The sequence below is a fragment of the Actinia tenebrosa genome, unplaced genomic scaffold (assembly GCF_029948245.1).
Source record: "Actinia tenebrosa isolate PJP-AT-01 unplaced genomic scaffold, QUT_ActTen_1.0 PGA_scaffold1__47_contigs__length_23844297, whole genome shotgun sequence".
In the NCBI taxonomy this organism is placed as follows: domain Eukaryota; kingdom Metazoa; phylum Cnidaria; class Anthozoa; order Actiniaria; family Actiniidae; genus Actinia; species Actinia tenebrosa.
In genome coordinates this window covers 1,703,851-1,724,730 of record NW_028292578.1, presented here as the reverse complement: position 1 = coordinate 1,724,730, position 20,880 = coordinate 1,703,851, and the positions used below count along the sequence as shown (strand labels likewise).

At 36.4% G+C, this 20,880-nt stretch overlaps 2 protein-coding genes across 4 annotated transcripts; one reads left to right on the top strand and one right to left on the bottom strand.

The window, feature by feature from the left end:
- Positions 1-5,142: 5,142 nt before the first annotated feature.
- On the bottom strand, positions 5,143-12,535 carry LOC116308379 (uncharacterized). Its single transcript, XM_031718788.2, has 10 exons — positions 12,378-12,535; positions 12,188-12,243; positions 10,599-10,638; positions 9,130-9,261; positions 8,186-8,352; positions 7,993-8,097; positions 7,615-7,686; positions 7,016-7,346; positions 6,436-6,587; positions 5,143-6,014 (listed from the first exon to the last, which is right to left on the bottom strand). The coding sequence occupies exons 1-10, from the start codon at positions 12,415-12,417 to the stop codon at positions 5,754-5,756; spliced, it is 1,356 nt and encodes a 451-aa protein (XP_031574648.1). The 5' UTR covers positions 12,418-12,535; the 3' UTR covers positions 5,143-5,753.
- A 3,805-nt stretch (positions 12,536-16,340) lies between these two features.
- On the top strand, positions 16,341-20,656 carry LOC116308399 (uncharacterized). 3 transcript variants are annotated; one of them, XM_031718826.2, is made up of 10 exons: positions 16,341-16,536; positions 16,658-16,726; positions 16,866-16,971; positions 17,114-17,215; positions 17,650-17,934; positions 18,611-18,679; positions 18,980-19,033; positions 19,109-19,174; positions 19,259-19,324; positions 20,388-20,656. In XM_031718826.2, exons 5-10 carry the CDS (start codon positions 17,932-17,934, stop codon positions 20,442-20,444), a joined length of 315 nt encoding a protein of 104 aa, XP_031574686.1. In that variant the 5' UTR covers positions 16,341-16,536; positions 16,658-16,726; positions 16,866-16,971; positions 17,114-17,215; positions 17,650-17,931; the 3' UTR covers positions 20,445-20,656. The 3 variants fall into 3 exon arrangements, with proteins under 3 accessions (XP_031574686.1, XP_031574679.1, XP_031574671.1); XM_031718819.2 differs by having other exon boundaries at positions 16,617-16,726; XM_031718811.2 differs by having other exon boundaries at positions 16,341-16,726.
- Positions 20,657-20,880: the final 224 nt, after the last annotated feature.

Genomic DNA, 20,880 nt, shown 5'->3' with positions numbered 1-20,880 from the left:
AAGATCATTGTAAGCATTTAATCTTAGTTCAGTGAGTACACGACAGGGGCGGTGGAAGCTGAACATTAGAGAGTTTTAGATTTACTTTCACGTCAAACGTGAAACGTCAGTTGGCCAGTAAAAAATTCTTCTAAATTATTGAAAAAGAATCGCAAAAAAGTCCAAGTAGTAGAAAAACAAAAGAGTATTTGCAATTGGTGAGAAGGTTTGTAAAAGGTAAAGTAAAATAAAGGAAAACTATGAAAACGTGGTCACGTTTGCCGTTTGCGGGGAGAAAAAAAGTCAATCTAAAATTCTCTATTATCCATTGGAGGACTTGGAGGAGCATGTCAAAACAGCCTGAACTGATTGACTGTTTTAAAATCGCCTTGAAAATAATGTTAGTTCCGAACTCACATAGATAAACAAATAATTTGCTTTTGTAATGAAGATGATGATGATAATGATGATCATGATGATGATAATAATGATAATGATAATGATAATAATGATTTATTAAATTATAATAATAATAACAATAATGATGATTATAATAATAATAATGATAATGATAATAATAATAATCACAACAAAACAACAACAAAAGAAAAGGCCGTCCAATAAAAACATCAATAAGATCAATCTACCAAAGATTTCAGAAATATCAACAACCATCACAGATTTTGAAAGAATGCTTAAGACGCAACTCATAATAGCTTGGCTTCAAAGTAGTTGGACTTACTCAAGTAGAGTGAGAGCTGAATGTTTCTCTAAGAGAAATGAGCATTGATTGATTCATTGATTGAATAATGATAATAATAATAATGGTTTATTTGAAGCATATCTACAGAGTAGCTCTATGTCTTCAAAATTATTGGAGGAGCCAGTACCCGCAACCCCCACTTCCGAACCGCCGCCCCTGTATGATCATAATTTTCACAATCACTTGTTCTGTAGTTATGAATGAATTCATACGTTTGATTGCACCTGTTGCAAAAATCGTCATCTCAGCCGAAGAACAGTCAAGACTGCAAAGTATTTTTCGAAAAAATGATAGTATATGGAGTTCGAAAATATCGGGAGGACGAAATACCTTTTCACAATAGAAAATGATGGATAATTTATAAAGGAAATAAACGTTGAGAATGTTAATGACTAGTGACAAAGATATCAATGATATATTTCCTAGAACTTAAAAAAAACTAGAAATATTCCGCTCTACAAACAAGAACAGTTCTCAGTTTTGGATCTTTTTAGGGTGTTTCGAGATATTACTAAGCGAGGATTTCTTTACTAAATTTACTATAAGTAAATAAACAAATAACGATTGACCTCCCGCGGAGCTCGAGATATTCAAATATAAAAAATTACTGTGCGGTGAAATTTCATAACAACTTATAGAAACACTATTAAATGAAGCCGTAGATCATTGAAATCTTTTATAATGGAACAAATATTGTAAAGTTAAGGTTTAATTCATCATATTATATTTTAGGTAATGGTATTGAGGATAATGAGCAAAGAAGTAGCCGTCACAGACCCATCGGCCTGTCGTGTCACGCAAGGAAATAATTGAAAATAGAACAATTTGAAACTTAGCTTATTTCGTAGAAACGCAATATGCCGCAAATTTTATTGCACACATCTATAAAATAGCTTCTTATCTCGAGGTTGAATGATATTTTAGGGCTGGATTAGGTGCCACAAATGAGAAATTTGCAATATTCGAGGTCTCATAATCTTAGCTTTCCATGTCACGCTTTCAGTAGTCTCGATCAGTTAGGATTATTTTTCAGAATTCGCGCATTCCAAAAAAAACTATTACTGTTTTTATGCAGAAGTTACACTAGACTAAAGTTCTGGATAGAAAAATTAGCTTTTATGTGCAGAGAAACCCGAGAAAACAGACTTTGAAAATAGCCCTCGGCCGACCTCGAAAATCGGCGTCTTTCACTGATTTGGGGTCGATGGACAAAAATTCGCATAGCGGGTGGAAAAAAGGATTTAGAACAATTCTAACTGCAGTTTCGTAGTGAGGATAGATAGTACTTTCGATGGTAGGAATATAAAAGAAATCTATTTTTCGAGCCCAGATCGAGTGGCACGCTGTTACAGAGACGCCCTCTTAAACAGTTTAAAAAACCATTTATTTATCGCACCGAAACACGACAAAAGCGACAGTTTAGTTCGAGATGTAATTTGTTTTCTTCTCAAAAAATAACCGTTTTGAAAACAGATTATTAGCTACGATAATAGCTTCTGGCTGTGTTTTCACTAGGACAATTTAAACTAGCTTAATTACGACACCGGAAATAAGGCAAAGTTAAACTACCTAGCAAGATGGTTTAAGTTGTCCTACCAAATAAATGGGCCAATCACAATGTTATTCTTGAAAGGTGGGAGTCGGATTAAAACACCTCCAGGAATTTTACGCAAGTTAACATTTCTAGTGAAAACACAGCCTCTAATACCTTTCCCCCTATAATTTGTAATTTTTTCACCATAATTATTTTTTTATAATTTCTCTTCACCACTTGATAATCGTCACGTAGCTCACGATAGGTGCTAAAATGATCGACTTCCAAGTCATCTTACTTGCAGGATTGTAAAGTGACCCCCTAGTTTTTTTGGGCTTATTTTGTTTGTGTTATGTTGTTTTATCCACTGACAAAGTTTCAGAAAATTGACTTTTACTTCGCATTTGCCCGCGAACGTGCTTTCTACGCATGCATTTTGTGATTTGCTATCATTAGTAAGTTTAGAAATGTCACCTTAAAAAAAATAAAATAAAATAAAATAAATCACTTTATTTAAGTGTCTAGTCGTTCTAGCGCTTTCGCATTAATTGGGGACATTTTTCGCTCACACGCACTACCACTACATTTATTAATATTCTATGCACACAACGCTCAACTCACATGTTGATTTTTACGGAGGGAGGAAACCGGAGAACCCGGAGAAAACCCTCTTAGGATAGGAGAGAACAACACATCAAACAAACTCAATTCACATGTGGTGACCGCAGGTCTCGACCCGTTGGACTCACAGCGGTGAAAGACGACGCGTTAGCCGCGAACGCCACCCATGGGTTAATTATCGCTATACTGTACTAACAAACAAACAAGGGTCAAATATTTGTCGTCGTCGGGCGTCCCGCAGGCTCTAGATACTGCTTCGATGAGGTATCGTTGTTGCAGCAATAAACTGTAATCCTTTGGTGTTTTCTCTGGTTGAAAGATTTCAAAGAAGAATGAAAGAAACGGATTTACAAGTCAGGGGTAAAATATGCAGCCTGTTGGTCTCATTTCGTCTTCTCAGAAGTAGAAAATGTTGTAGTTTTGTATTCAGCGGTTTAACGAGAGTAGGAAGGAAGATTTGACGGTCACCATGTGTGAATCATGTGAGAAACCCTAGATTAATTTTCCCTAGAAGGAAAGGTGTAGTCCCTCGCCTTGTACATGGTATAGTTCCTACCATGGTTAATAGAGGGGACTATGTTCCTACTGTTCTAATATACTTTGACACAAATCACCCTGTGTGAATCATGTGTTAGGAGCCCTAGATGTTCCCTGTAATCTAGGAAACGTCAGCAAGTTTTTTCATCTTTTCACGGTGTATAATTTACCCTTTAATCATTACTGTTTCATTAGAAACACCACTAGTTTTTAGCTAGTTATCTCTTCATTCTCCCTAGAAGGGAAGAAGGTGAAGCGCACGCTGAAATATCTAGTCCCTCGCCTTGTACATGGTGTAGTTTCTCCTGTTCTAATATACTTTAGCAGATTTTTTTCTTTTCTTCCATGCAGTTGAAGCGAGCAAACCACCGCCACAATTTTCATTGGAGATGATGCCCTCTGGGGCGTTAACTACCGACATCACAGTCTCATCCTTCAAGTTTTGCAATTTGTTTGATCGAGCAGAATCGAAGCTGAAGAAGCACTTCAAATCGTCCCCTTAATTCACAATGGAATATACAGTCAAATTAGAAGTTACTAAGTGACCTGAAGTCAGCATAGGAAGCATACTAAGGAATCGCATGAGAAGTTCCTCATTCTGATAGTCCAAAGGTATAATAGAGATATGATGAAAAGAAAGAGTGAGATAATTTGGAGGTGTGGGTGTAAACAATGTGTCAGTTAGGCAACGTTCAGTTTATGTGGCCAACAGGTTTTTAGTCGGTAAGTTAGACAATTTTTCAATTAAAATAACTATCTAAATAGCGAGTTAGTCACTTGGTTAGTTAGTTAGTTAGATAGTTAATAATTAGTTTGCCTATCAGTCAGTGATTTAGTGAAATGGCTAGGTAGTTAACTTACTTACTTGTATTTTTCTTTCTTTCAAATAAAATTTCAATGTGTACCCTGCGTTCAGCCCCCTTAAAGTCTTCTAACATTTCCTAAGATTTTGACGGCCGCCCAATAGAATTACTGTATAAATGTTTCTTACCATTCAGAGAAATTCATAGCTATCAGTTCAGATCCGAATCCACCCTAATAACATCAATAGAGACTGGTATAGAAACCCCTAAAGCGTGGATAGAGACTATAAGGAAACAATCTGGGCGAAGACGAAACAATCAATCATCCATCGCATCCCAAACCAATGATCCGACAAGCGGTATCAAAAACACCATTCAGTCTACACCATCGCCTGATGAAGACTGTATCAGTTTGCAGTCGATACGTCACGGTCTTTCTACAAATGAACCTCAATCGTGGGAGAAATGTATAAGTATCATTATTATTTCTTACTAATTTCAACTTTAATTTCAGGCCATTTTTATCATCGTAATTTGGTCCCTTTTTGGTAACTGAGATGTTTAAAAAATTTAAAAACCTAAAAAAACATATTATATACTTATTATATTCCTTAGCACGAACCGGCAAAAATAATACATTGGTGAAGGCAAGACTTTTGGTGACGGGCGGCTTTTAGTCGTCTGCCGATAATTCATGGCAAATTTGTGGTATTTTAAGCTGTGGAATTTAGTGTGCGAGCCGAAGATTTCGACAGTAAGGGTTCTTACCACACAGCCCTGGTTTTGGCGCTGGTTTAAGTTTTGTTGAATAGTGCGGATTTTGTAGCGGATTTAACAGCCCCAGGGAAAAAAGTCTATAATTTTAGCACCACACACGATAAAGTAACATACGACAAACCGCTGGATTTCATTTCAATCATTTTCGGAAGATTTACTAATTTTGAGGCGAATCGAATAAACCATGAAGCTTGTTGCAAACGGTGAAGAACGCCAGGCAAGGTTATTGTCCAGGCAAGACTATTGTGTAACAAATCAGTTATATTGAGGCAATCAAAGAATATGATGTAACAGAACTAAATTTGAATAGAGGTTTTGCACCATCACGTGATGGCAGCCATGACAGGGGCATAACAAAAGTTTTTCCCCCCTGGGAAACTGATCCTTTCTAATGTAAATCAGATTACTCCAGAATCCATTGTTCCTGCCTCCTGTCATGGCTGCCATGACGTGATGGTGCAAAGCCTCTATAGGATGTGACCAGCACTTGACGTCACTGGTTTGATTATTCGTTAATTGCTTCAATGCTGTGTGGTATATACGATAGCCTTGCCTGGACTTACACAGACACTACAAATAGTTTGCATCGAAGAAGATTTTTTCTTCATTTTTTTACAAGCTCGCGAAAAAGGCACATCCTCAGAAACCCAGGGGGGAGAGGTGGGGAGGATGAAGCGCCCTGGTTTTCCGAGGATGCATTAAAACTTCTGGTCCAGCATTATACGATAAGTTGATCTTTCTATTCTAGAATCTTTGTTACGACTCCTGTGCCGACTGTTTTACTACCTTCTCGTAAAGTAAAACGAAGTCCAATTTCTAAAGGCACGTCAAACATTAACTTGACAGAGAAATTAGCATCTTCACCGGGCATGACAAATTCCTTCCCCTCGGGGAGGGTGATGGTCGCCGCCACGTCTCCAGTACGGACGTACATCTGGGGCGTATAGTTGGAGATAAAAGGCTTGTGACGACCTCCTTCTTCTTTCTTTAAGATATACACCTGTAACGACACCAAAGAACGCTGGTTTTACAGTTACTGTATTAAAGTGAAAATATATATCCGTTAAAATTTGTCTTGCTCTATGTCAAGAATTGAATGAAATCGTAATTGCTGAAGGAGTTTAGTGAAATTATGAATCAAACTCATGCCTTTTGGTGTGTATTCCAGGATTTCCTCTAAGAAGGTTGTTGCTGGTTTGGGGGTAGTTTGGGGTTATTTTGGGGGTACATGTAGTTTGGGGATACTTTTTTGGGGGGGGGGGGGTGGGTGGGGGGAATTGGGTTGGGGCTGGGGATCTGATAGTAGAACAATTCTATAGGCTACTATTTATCTTCTCAACTTGGCACTCAAGTACCATCTCTTTACGAGGTAGTTTGAGTGATGGAACAGGTGTTGTGTTGCAAATTCTTAATATTCTTACCTGTGCTTCAAACTTTGAATGTGATTTAACACTTCCAGGAGCACACAGAACCATTCCACGGCGTACCTCTTCTCGCTTAACACCACGAACCAATGCACCAAGGTTATCTCCAGCCTGTCCTTGATCCAACAGTTTGTGGAACATCTCGATCCCTAATAACAACAGAATACCAAAGGAATGAAGCAACTGATACGTTTTTCTGGTACATTTTTTTCTATGCTGAGATTATTTACGTATGACTTTAATACATATGGAATACATTTTTAGCTTAGTAAAAAGTATTCAACGAGCAACAAAATCTTCACCAACCTTTTTAAAATAGTTGTATAAGGGACTGACCATTATTTATTGAGATGGAGGGGGGGGGGGGGGGGGGCGGTGCAAATACAGTAGGGGGTGGGCCAGCATTTTTTATACATGGGTTTAAGCAAAAATTAGCAAAAATCATGCTTAAAGGAGAGGGGGTCACCAAAAATCAAGCATAGCATATTCGAAACCGCATATTCAACGTTGCACCAGCCCCCACCCCCCTCTGGATAAATAATGACCAGTCCCTAAAAAAGTTAAATAAGGCACTTACCGGTGACAGTGGTTTTTATCTTTGACCCATGACCAACAAACTCGACCTCTTCCCCTTTCTTGATCACACCCCTCTCAATTCTTCCTGTAACAACAGTTCCTCGTCCAGGGATTGAGAACACTCCTTCGACAGGAAGCAAGAAAGGTTTGTCGAGATCTCTAGTGGGTGTTGGAATGTGTCCGTCTACAGCTTCTAATAGCTTCATGATAGCATTGATTCCCATTTCAGGATTTTTGTTTTCTAATGCACATAATGCAGATCCTGTTATGATTGGGGTGTTATCGCCATCATAGCCATACTCTGACAGCAGCTCACGTAACTCCATCTCAACCTGGTCAAACAAAGCATAGAAATCAACAAAGGAAATATATCGAAGTAGTTAGAAATTGTAGGGTGCAAACTTTTGCCGAGCCCATCCAGCTATTTTTTGTGTGACTGAATATTGTAAATGCAGTACAGTACTTGACATGATAAAAGCATTATCTGCAGTAGAAACTGATAATAATACACATTGATTATATCAAGTTCACAAGTTATCAGGGATTGGCTGAATGTTCTTGGCCAATCAGAGGTGAGATAAACTAAGAGGATTCACCTACCAGTTCAAGCAGTTCTGGGTCGTCAATCACATCAGCTTTGTTTATAAACACCACAATATTCTTTACTCCAACCTGAAAATATTCACATGGTAAGATCACATACATGTACAGTACAGTACAGTATAGTGTGCATTATCTGGGGGGTTACATCTGGGTTACTTGTGTTACAAGTACAAAGGAAGCCCAAATGTTATGGAGATTTAATACACTATACTGTAGAAGTACAGTGTATGACATCACATACAGTACAGTAGAGTGCATTATCTGGGTTTACATCTGGGTTACCTGTGTTACAAGTACAAAGGAAGCCCAACAGTTATGGAGATTTAATACACTATAGAAGTACAGTGCATATGTATGCACTGTATCTATATTTACCTGGTTGGCCAATAACAAATGCTCTCTAGTTTGCGGCATCTGACCATCTGTTCCTGCCACTACAAGTATAGCCCCATCCATCTGTGCTGCACCAGTAATCATGTTCTGGAGAGAAATGTAGTATTTTTTTAGCTTACTGAAAACATTTACACCACTAGTCATTCCACAATTTTGCCACCCGTTTCTGTCCAACCTTTATATAATCAGCATGACCAGGACAATCCACATGTCCATAATGGCGTTTATCTGTCTGGTATTCAACATGAGCAGTGTTGATTGTGATTCCTCTAGCTCTTTCTTCAGGAGCATTATCAATGTCACCATACGACTTGAAATTAGCTGCGCCTTTCTCAGAAAGAACTGAAACAAAAACCATCTTATCTTAGAAAAACCTACTTTCAAATCAAGCAAACTCAAAGCCATAAACATACAAGACTACAGCGAGAACAATCGAATAGTTAACAGAAGTTGTCACTCGGTAAAGAAAAAAACACATTTCATAAATTCACAATTGATAAAAAATTCCGTTGATTAACGGATATTCCGAGCGGGTTCCGAACTGTGTTTGTCCCGTCTTGTGTTAGGTACATGTACATGCAAAAGATCACGTGCGGATTTGATTAAAATATAGATCTAACACGACCTTCTCCCGTAAAGCCTCTGTGGCCGAGCGGTTGAGATCTCATCTAGCAAACGAGAGGTAAGTGTTTTGAGTCCCGTGAGAACCCAACTGAGGCAGATTTCTTAATCTGCTTATACACTCGATGTAGCATACACTTAACATATAGCTCTTTAAAGAGTGACAAAAAACACATTTCATGAATTATTATTATTGTCTCTAGTAAACTTTTTGCAGTGATTCCTAATTTTATTCAATAATTGATGAGGAAAAAGCACCCTTCAGCTACACAGAAAATCATTGCGGTATGAAGAAGTAATGTTTAACTGTATGCAATTCTTTGGAAAGCAAAAATGTTAATTTTACATGTACTGTTTACAGGCATGTTACTGTACACTTTGTTTTTGTCCTTAGGCTATCTACAATCATCTTTACACATGTACATGTACTCCATAAAAAGAGAGAATGAAACAGGAAAAAAGATCAATTAATAGTAATAGTATGAATTGTAAACGTACTTTTAGTAATAGCTGCTGTAAGTGTAGTTTTCCCATGATCTACATGACCTATTGTTCCAATATTCACATGAGGTTTGTCTCTAGAAAATGTCTGCTTGGTGGCTTCAGCAGCATATCCTCTGATTAAAACTCCTGAAGGTTAAAAATATACCCATCAGTTTTCAGGATTCAGCACATGTTGTAACACTGTTTGCATGCAATATTGCATGCTGGCTGCATAGTTTCTAAGGGATGCCACTAGTAGCTACTTCAGAACCAAAACTGGAAACTCAGAAGGAGTGGGGGTGGGGTTGGGGGGTTGGTCAGAAAAAATTCAGTGTAATATTACATGTACCAATGACAAAACAAAACTAGAGGAGGACTGGGGAGCATGCCCCCACCCTCCCTCCTCCCAAAACATTTAATGTGACTTTCAGAAATGGTATTTCCAGCGTTCTGTAAATATTTTGGGCAAAAAAAATTCCAGACTTCAGTTCCATTCACACGATCCCCCCTCCCTTAAATCTTTCCCTGCATCCAGTGTTAGACCAGAAAAGTTGTGTTAAACGTTAGTTCAGAACATTATACACCGAATCGAAATATGGCGACCAATTTGAATAACTATTGTTCTGCACTGACTAGCGACTGGCTAGCCTCGTGTTCACATGGAAACATAAAAGCATTTTCACATGTATGAGAGGCTAGTCAGTCGCTGGTCATTGCATAACAATAGTTATTCAAATTGGTCGCCATATTTCGATTCGGTGTATACCATTGCCAGAAATGTTGCATGTCATATTTACAATGTACATGCATAAGGCCAAACAAAAAAAATAAGTGTGTTTCCTGTTGCATGAGAAAAATAATTGGGGTCAGTAGGTCCGATTTTTTTTACTGATGCAACAGTGGAAATGAGCTTACTGGGAACCCTGTGGTGCATTTGGGAATGAAAAAAACATTAGGGTTGGCAAAAATTGGCAAGAAAATTAGGGTCAGTCACGCAACAGGAAATATATGTTATTTACTGGCCAGGAGGTCCAGATAGGGGAAAACTGTGCCCAAGGTCTTGAATATATGTTTTCAAGACCAAGGGCACAGTTTTTCCCTATCCAGACTGACTATAGGACGGTAAATAACTTGTCTATTTTTTTCCCGTATTTTTTTTACTTGTTTTTGTGATTGTTTTGTTTTGTTGTTTAGCGGCAAAGAATACAGGACCACGAGCGCAGGCAGATACTGACAAAATACTGCCCACTCAAACAGCCAATCAGAACGCAAGATTTTTTAGCATACTGGATCGGAAAAAAATAAACACACTTATTTTTTTGTTTAGCCTAATGACACTACATAGTCTCACTCAAGTTAATGTTGCAGAAGTAAAAATGTAGAGCCTTATTCCACTTCTGCAATATTATGTACAACAGTAACACTAAGTGAGCAGGCCTTATGGCAAAGTTATCAATGGTATGTGCACATGATGAACTACTTACTAGGACTTGATAGTACTTTTAATCCTGTTCTATTGAAATTCTAAATTGAAAGAAAAATGCATCAAAATTACTAATGAGAAAGCAGCCTGATTACTTAAAGTACAATGGATTGACATAGAATACTCTATTTTACAGTCCTGTTCAGTGACCACAAATGATAGTTTCAAGCCAAGGTTGGAGTTGCCACTCATGATAAAAAGTATAGTTTTGCTATGCGTGGAAACTCCAGCCTCAACTTCGAACTATTATTCTTGGTCACTGAACGGAACTATAAAATGAACATGTACATGTACATGTAAAGTGTATGCTCTTTGATAATGCATGTTCTGATTGGTTCAAATGCCTTTATTTTCCTGCAAACTTTGAATTTGTACTTTTATATAAAAATATATAAAACAGCATATTTACATTAATTTGTGTGCTAGTCATTTTTTAAAAGAGATAAATGTTATCCATTTTAGATTCCCTGATTTAATCACTTCTTATACTAAGAGAACACTTGAAAAACTGGAAATCATTCCACTTTGCATGTTTAGAACAGAGTATGTTAAACGGTTTCTCTTAAACAAAACAAAACAATTAAATTTTTCTGAAATGTAGCAGCTGTTCTAAGATAAATCTACCAGCTTTGGTTTTTATATAACAGCATGGGAAAATCAAAAACAGAACTCTATCTAAATTCCATGCTAGAGTGAAAGCCTAAAGATTGAATTTGAAAATTACTACAGTAGTTCATATTTTAAAGATGGGAGAGAAACTGGAAAAACCTTGATTCTAAGCACAGAAGAGAACCAACAAACAACTATACACACATACAATGCCGAATTCAGAAATCAAACCCAGCTATTGGTAAGATTTGATGCATTAGCAGCTCATACCACCCGTGCTTCCAACTGTGCCCAAAGCATTATCTAGTAATATTATTGTTTGTAAGACAAGCTTCGTAATATCGGCTTTTAATATCCCACTTTAAATATTAGAGTACAAATATTGCTGAAGAAAGCCTGAAATGAGTACAAGTATTCTATGATTTTTTGTACTCTAGAAATAAATTTTTGGCATGCATAAAGCACAACATGTCACGCATTTGCAATATTTGTAATAGTTGGTTGATAAATAACTAATTAGACTTTTTAGGTTGAATTGACAATGGGCATTTTTACTTTTTTGTTTTTTTTGCAGATTCAACAAAATATCTACCATGTAGTGCATCCTAAGTGTCTAATAATATATAGGTATATAATGTAGCCTTATAATAGTTTTTTGGTGTAAAGGTGCATATAGATTATGGATTTACATGCATGGATTCATGACTTTCTATAAATTCTCAAAAAAAATGTCTCAAATGAAGGAAAGAAAGACATTCGACAGATCTGAATCCAAAGCTCAGTAGCTATCTAAATATTAATTTTAGCAATGCCACCAGACTTTAGCTACAATTCAATTTTTAACATGCATTTTGTGGTGCACTGTAGAAGTTTCTGAATAACACGATCTGTACATTTTGTAGACATATAAACTTCAAATGTTCAGCTTTATGGTTTACGTACATCACTAATAGTTCTTCATATCGCATGATTCCTACGTACCTTTTGTGCAGACACTAACATAAACGTCCTGGCGCATTGGGCAGTTTTATTCAGCACTAAGAAGAAGAAAAAAGCCGGAATTTCTCGTGAGTGACAAATGCTGTAGTGAATGAGTGCATTTGGGAAGAAAAACAATTAATAAACCAAAAATAAAACGAACTATTTATACGATTTATGTTCTGTTACTTACATTGATGACATCGCACTCTTGTAGTGTGTAAAGATAGCATGTTTAAATGTTATTTTCTGGTGTAAATAAGAGTATTTTGGTGTTTGTTATATCACAGAACTGCCATACATCCAACCATGCACGCTGTCACATGAGCCTGTGATATTATATGGCCAGCGGATCTACTAGTATTCAACCTTCTACGTGATAAGAATACCACAGGAAACCCAGGACCAAAGTTGACTTCTGGGACTGTCTGGCTCCAGAAACATATAAACAGAAACCATAGCAATATATAGAAAAATACTAAGAAACCAAATGAAGTAATTTAGATTCAATAAACAATTTAATGAATGAAAAAAAGAGGGAAGAAAAAGAAAAAGAAAAGGAAGATGAAGGGAAAAACAAAAAAGAAAGAAAGAAAAAAAGAGAAAAGACAAAAGAAAAGAAAGAAAGGAAAAAATCTTTTTAAAAAAATCGATCCCAATGTGCCATACCCCCGAGACATCCGCAGAGCTGAGGCGGCGTATGGACTTCGGACCTGACGGCGATTAAATCCTTCTGTCCTTGGGTGTACGAATTGCGCAAGAAAATGTTCTAGCCGAAGCATCATGTTAAAAAGTCTAGTCCATCTGGTGCATTGTTTTCATGGCTATTGTTATGCTGATTCACCTGTAACCGTGGCCCAATGGGGGAAAAAACACTGCGGCCTATTAAGATAGTGAGTCAAGCCCGTCTGAGGGGGGTTAGTAGTAGTACCTGGATGGGTGGCCCAAACATTATACCCATTGAAATTTTTGATCATTTTTTATTTAGCTCGCGTTTTTTTTTTTCGACATGAAACCAATAGCGGTTACACACTTTTTTCAGTTTCTCTACAAAGCAAGCCGTGTGATTGTAATACGACGGAATAGACCTCTTGCATGTGTGACTTCAAATCAGCTCAATATGGAGGACCGGCAAAACAAAAGAATTTCAATCTCCTCAGAATTGGAAACCTATTGTTATGTCCTCCAAAATAAAGCTGCATTGTGACGAACGGCAAGTGGTTTATTGAATTTGGATATTTTCGAGGATTTTGATTTTATGGCATAAGCATTTTACCCAAAATGGCTTTTACTGTACATTATACACTTATTGATCATTCATGCGAGCCCGTTATGGCAGAATAATGAAGTCGGGACTTTTAAGAATACCTGCCATAGTAGGCGAGAATTAATCTTATAGGTGTCTTATTATATGGAACACATATTTCTTCAATAAAAAGATAACAATTAGGCCCCGTCCACATTATGCCGGATGAATTTCAATCCGAATTTTTATTTATTCGGTTAGGCCTACCGTCCACACTAGTCCGGGCCAATCCGAAACAATTCTTCACCGAAAACGAATTTTTTTCAAATACGGTCTCCAGAGTGGAAAAACGCCGGCTCGCCATATTAGTGTGGACGGAGAACTTTCCGTATCCGAAATTTTTCGAATACGATGACGTCATGATTGTCATGGGAACGTGGCGGGAAGGCTAAAAATTCACCGCGGGCTCAATTTCAGCTTCGATGCACATGCTCCGATGTGCAATGAAGCGTTTTTGTCGCCTCTGATCGGACTTATGTGAACGCGAAACATTTTACCCGTTCAGTTCATGTGTGGACGGACAACTTTTTTTCGGTTTCGGTGTGAAAGTTATCCGGCATAGTGTGGACGGGGCCTTAGTTCATTTGCAGTCCAATAGAGCAGTTTTCATGATTCATTATAAATTGAAATTGTCTCGCGAAATGTACGGTTTTTAAACAGAGGTTTCGGTCTAAACAAAGACCTTTATCAGTGTAACTGAAAATTTTTACATAGCAAGTGTATGTTACGTCATTGCCGCCATCTTGGTTGACGATAACAAAGCATTCCTCATTAGTTTCTCTTGTTAGATCAACCAAGATGGCGACTGTTTCATTGTTATTCCTATCTCAAGGGATTTTCAGTCACATCTTTGGAATGCAGCTCAATCTGGAGGACAAAACAAAACAAAAGTTTCTGATTCTCAGGAGATTGGATTTGTTTTGTCCCACAGATCGAGCTGCTTTGACGTCACATGCAAGGGGTCCACCAATGATAAAACAGTGTCTCGAAGGGTATTCGCGGGAGCCGGGAAACGGATAAAATATAACGCGGGAACCGGCAAACTAGAAAAAAAAAACTTACGTGATTCGGGATATTGGCATCGGCCGTGACTCGGGAATTACCGAATTCAATGTTCGGGGCGCGAGATTTCGGGAAAAAATAGCACGTGATTCTGGATCCGGATTCCCCCCTCCTTCAAGACCATGATAATAGGCAATCATGGTCTGTAAACACTGCTTCGTGATCCATAATATGGTTTCGATTGCATTTTGCGAAACTACGATATATAGATTCACCTGGTTGGTAGCGTATAAAAATGCAAAATTATTTCACATTTTAGTTTGGATATTAGCTGTCAAAACATCAGTGATATCCACCTTCGAAACCACACATGATTGCTGACCACATTGATGATGTGTGACATATGACGTCACTGGGTCTGTCAAAACATTGACTTTGACTTCTATTGTTTTATGCTTTAGCTCGGGGCAAAGGTTTTTATTATACATATGACGTATCTATTTAAAATTGGTATATTACGATTAGTATTATGAATTATTAATATATAATTATGAAAGATAGATAACACTAATATATAATCTTTGATGAAATATCTTTTTTCTCTACTACTTAAAAGTGATATCTTTACATGTTTTAAAAAAAAAAAAAAAAAAATTCAACTCTCGAAGTTAAAATCCGTATCTTCGCGCGGCCATGCATGTTATATCCTCTATATATTCGCTGTTGAGGCATCGTTAACGATGGATGCTATAATAAGAAATATTTTGTTATGTGGCAGCATCACTCCCCCGAGAGGCAGCGATGACGTTACGTCAATCGAGGAATAGCATAGATTATAGTTTCATTTTATTCTTTTTATTTATTAGATTTTTATTATTATTGTAATGCGCATTAATTTTTTTAATTAGTTTAGCGCAATATAAATTATCAATTTATATTATTGTTATTTTAGGTGGAACTTATCAAACACGGAGACGGCTGATATCCTCCAAATAGAAAACTAATCACGACTTGGGAAAAATTTTCTAATGAAAACGTTTCCAAAAAAGTTACTAAATGAAAACAAACCTTCTGTTAATTCAACTGCCCAATAATAATAATAATAATAATAATAATAATAATAATAATAATAATAATAATAATAATAATAATAATAATAATAATATGGTATTTTATATAGCGTCAATATCCAGACGTTCAACAACGCTTTACATTTTCTATAACATTCTCAATAATAGAATTAAAAATTAAAATTTAGAAAATTACTATTTTATTGATCAATACATTTTTGTTTTAAACATACATACTTATACATAACATGACATTGCTAGTAAACTTGGTTTAAATATTCCATTAATTTGAATAAAAGTTTAAAATCATAACAACTAAGAGTTATTAAAATCCTAAAATACATTTGTTTCACTACATATAAACATACATGAGACATTTTTTTTCTCTTTTTCCAATAGCTGGCATCAAAACTGACTATTGAATATCGTCAAGACTTTAGATGAAACAATCGATAACTAAACAAAACTTAGTACAGAGGGGGGCAAATATCTACATCTGGCCTCTGAATCGTATAATTATGGATTTTTTACACAGTTGAGTGAAATAAGGGAGCGTTATTTTGACTGTCAAAAAGTTCTGGCCAAATTTTTAAGAATGCAGATCGACAAGTCATTTCATCCCAAATCGCCGACTGTAGCTGGCATTAGCTGGCATTGAAACTGACCATTGAGTATCGTCAAGACTTTAGATGAAACAATCGAAAACTAAACAAAAACTTAGTACAGAGGGGGGCAGAGGGGGGCAAATATCTGCATCTGGCCTCTGAATCGTATAATTATGGATTTTTACACAGTTGAGTGAAATAAGGGAACGTTATTTTGACTGTCAAAAAGTTCCGGCAAATTGAATACTGCAGCTATCGACCAGTCGATCACTGTCTTATGTTAACACTTTACGTCGGCAGCTTGTGAATCAGGATCCCATCGGATGGCCCAAGACCTAGAAATATATTGATTCATCGGCTGCAGTTACGGTAAAAGTAACTATGGGATATTTGATATCTGAAATTTCGTATTGTAAAACAAATTCTTTGTAAAACTTAATATTTAAAAGGTGATGTTTGTCATGATTTTCATTTGAATTTCGTCGATAAGTATTTGGTAAGAGAAAATTGACAGTAGCCTTCCTACAAAAGTTCTGCAATGTCATATCGTCATATCAAAGTAAGCAACAAAGACTTGATACTGATTTTTTTCGTCCATTAATAACATTTATATATTTTAGTCGCCAAATCTGAATTGCTTGGATCTTAGTCGTTGGTACTGTATAGTTGTTATTTCTTGTTTTGAATTATTGGAATAGCTTAGCAAGATGAAAGCGACATTTACAAAGTCGACCAAGGATGAACCCAAGAAATTGTCCTAACTTTGGAGTGCTTAATAATGAAGAGTAGAAGGCTCACAAACAGGTATTCGGCTAAAACCATGATGTCGAAAACTGGAGTTTTAATTATTTCTTAACTTTTTCGTTTGCCAGAATTTTTGATGTCTTAAAAGAAAGTGAAAGTTGCTTTGTATGCCAGAAAAATAGCTGTTTGTTTTGTTTTACAGGAATAGTAGATTGGGACTACTTGCGTAGGCCCGGAAAGAAGAAGAAGGATCGCCATGCGATTGAAAAAGCGATTGAACTACGTAAGCCAGTCTTAGGCTCTGGTAAGTTTAACAAAAAAAGTTCTAAAAATGCGCAGAATAGAATTTGGAAAGCGAAAACAAAGTGAATCAACTAATACATGAAATTATAATGGCGCCAATGGTGCAGATTTCGAAACAAAAAAACCGAGATTGCGAAGGTTCGATGAATGTTCACCAAATAATAATTTTAAACCATATTTATGATCGAAAACTAAATAATTTTAGAAATGCGCGGCGTAGACATAGTTTTAGGATGTCGTTTCTAGATGTTCAAATGGGAGAATATCGCTCTATTTTTCGGCTTTTTTTGCGCATTTTGATGAATCGCTTCCAACTTTCAGTCAGCGATCTTTGAAGACATTTATTTTTTTAAATCGTTCATTCATCAAACCGAGCTGCTAATGAAGAGAATTCAAGCTTTTAAAAACATTGAATTATTTTAATTTTCTCAACAGGACTCGGTAAGTTCGATCTGAAGAAGACATATTGCGATACAACATGCCGAGTTGTAACAAAAAGTTGCGAGAGTCGCCAACACTAAGGACCAAGCCGTACATGCGACAATATCGTGATGGTGCGCAAAACGAGAAAACGGACTGGCCGCCATATTCGAAGAAAATTCCGGATGTGAAGCAGCCGCCATATTTTGGAAGAAAAAGCCTGCGCAGGCGCTGTAAGTGCTTGGACAGGATTACATGCGCGAAAACTGAATTTGTACTTAGTACGGCTAGCTTATTATGGTAAGTTTAAACTAAATTTTAAAAACATTTTGCACAAGATCCATCACTAATAATATTGATAATAATTTCGGGTTTTCATAGCCAGTATGTCAGTCGAATTTAAGGAAATATTTCAAGACTTTTAGTTCTCTTTTAACGAAGTAACGACCATGCAGGAAAAAATGGCCTCCATGCAGTCAGTATGTTCAGTATTTCATTCTCTTGATATTAAGACATCTCACAAATATTTCTAATTTGTTTTAATTTATTTCTTTCAACTAGTAAAGAGACTATCCATTGCGATAAGCAAGATCTAATGTCGATTCGATAATACTTGTATTTCGTTTGTAATTCTGTCTTCTTTTGCTTTGTGTGAGGTTATACTACAATTACAAGCTCTTCTAAGATGTTTGTCAAAAAGTAATCCAAGAGTGAGCCTCAAATGCAGTTTACATGCGTTTTTTCCCATTAAATGTGCAATGTGTTCTTTTGACCAGAGTTTTCACCCAAAAAAGCTTCTATGATCAGGCTTCTTCAAGAGAGGGTTCAGTTGGAAAAGAGACTGAATATCGTGACTTTTACTTCGTTTTCTTTCCTTATACGGAATGCATAAGGAAATGGTTTTACTTGCTATTGTAGGGTAGTATTTTCGTGGCAATGTCTTTATTATATGATGTATCTCTTTTCCTTTCTGCAGAAAAACGAAGTAGAAGTATCGCAGCTCTCATCAAGTGGCAAAGCAATGACAGGAGAGAGTGGCAACAGAGTAAGTGATGGAACTCTTTATCGAAGAAGTCATGCTTTCATTAATAGTCCATCAGCTGACCCGAGTCTAATACTCATTTAAAGGGAACAGATTAAACTCATTTTATGATAATCTTTGACTATTCAGGATTACAAAAAGGTATGATGGCAAATCTGGAACGGCAGCTTTCATGTTGAAATTTACATTTCAATCCTTACACTACGTTCACTCAATGGCCGCCATTTTGTTTTTCTCGGTAAAGCTAAAGCGGCGTTATTCATTTATTATGATGCATGATATATCTTTTTTCCCTTGTTCCAGAGGAATGAAGTCTCATCAAGTGGCAATGCAATGACAGGAGAGAGTGGCAACAGAGTAAGTGATGGAACTCTTTATCGAAGAAGTCATGCTTTCATTAATGCATGATATATCTTTTTTCCCTTGTTCCAGAGGAATGTAGTAGGATTGCAGCTCTCATCGAGTGGCATGCCAGGGATGCAAGAAAGTGGTTCCAGGGTAAGTGATGGAACTCTTTGTCGTGATATTTGTCAAAGCCATGCTTTCGTTAATGCACGATATATCTTTTTACCCTTGTTGCAGAGGAATGCAGTAGGATTGCAGCTCTCATCGAGTGGCAAGCCAGTGACGCAAGAAAGTGGTTCCATGGTAAGTGATGGAACTCTTTATCGTGATATTTGTCAAAGCCCTGCTTTTATTAATACAAGATGTGAATGTCCTACCGCTGACGTGACAGACAATACAAAAATAAGTGATAAATCATATTCATTATTTTCTAGTCCGGCATTACATTAATTTTGCCACTACATCCATCTGAAAAATGTGTATTTCAGCATCTTTGCTTCTTACTATCAGAGTGTTCAATCTCCATTGACGACCATTACAATGTCTTCCATTGATGATGCAAGATACTTGTACTAATAAAGTTACACATTAGTGTTACAAAATGACTACTATTCAGTACTACGCTTGCTCTTTCTTTGAAAACAGCATTAAATCTTTTATTCTTACTTAACAAAACTAAATGCATAATTAAACAATTATTATTATTATCCCGTTCAAGACTCAGAATTTTTTCTAAGGGCTTTCAATTTGCAGCTGCATAAGTTGCTTCATATACTGCGAGGATCAGCTCAATTTGATACAAAACAATTATTGAAATAACACGGCTTTAGTCTTGATAATTTACGATATATCATGCTCAACCTCACATCAAATAATTGTTTATTATCATTATTACCATCCACCCTTGCTATCATCACAATCATCATCAAGAGAAAAGAATGATAACATTTAATGTGTGCATGAGTGGCACGTCACACTGGTCTTATTGCTCTGTAGCTTCTCTATGGAATGATTTAGATGAAAATTTTAAATATTTATCAATCAAACAGTTTATATGACCCATCTCAAAGCTAGTCTAATACAGCTTTATAATCAATAGTATATTAATGTACAAATTTATCTTCACAAACTATGTAATATGAAAACCTTAATAATTGCAACATTAATTGCAATTAAATTCTAAAAGTGGTACCTTTGTCTCATATTTTTGTATTATTTATTTATTTTTCTATTATCTATAGGACACTATTATTATTAACACCATCATCTCTTTTTTGACAGCAATCACAATTTTCCTTCAGGTTAATTTATAATCGAATTATCAAACTGGCTTTATTGAGTAATTACTTCGTTTTTTGTTTTCAAGGTGGAGATAGAACGCTTCGTTGAAAACCTTGAGGTCGTTATTCCCGAAGAGCCGTGACCGGCATTCCAATTCTTTAATGACGTATCCCAATTAAGAATTAAGAATAAGGAGTGTCTCTTTTTTGTTTTGACAATATTTATATAAATTTTATTAGATCCAAAATTAATAAGAAATAAATCACGCAAGTAACAAAATATTCATTTCATACTATTCTATTCCGATTGGTGTAAAATTATGTTTGTCACTCATTAAAATGACTGTATTTCTGACTATGGAAGCTTCAGTCCAGAAGGCAAGGAAATAACCTCTGATGGATTAGGGTCCAGTTATTCCCTCTCTCATGCCACGTGCTAGCCTTAAGTTCTGAATAGTTTCATGTGATTGTAGTGACTATGGAAGCTTCAGTCCAGAAGGCAAGAGAATAACCTCTGATGGATTAGGGTCCAGTTATTCCCTCTCTCATGCCACGTGCTAGCCTTCAGTTCTGAATAGT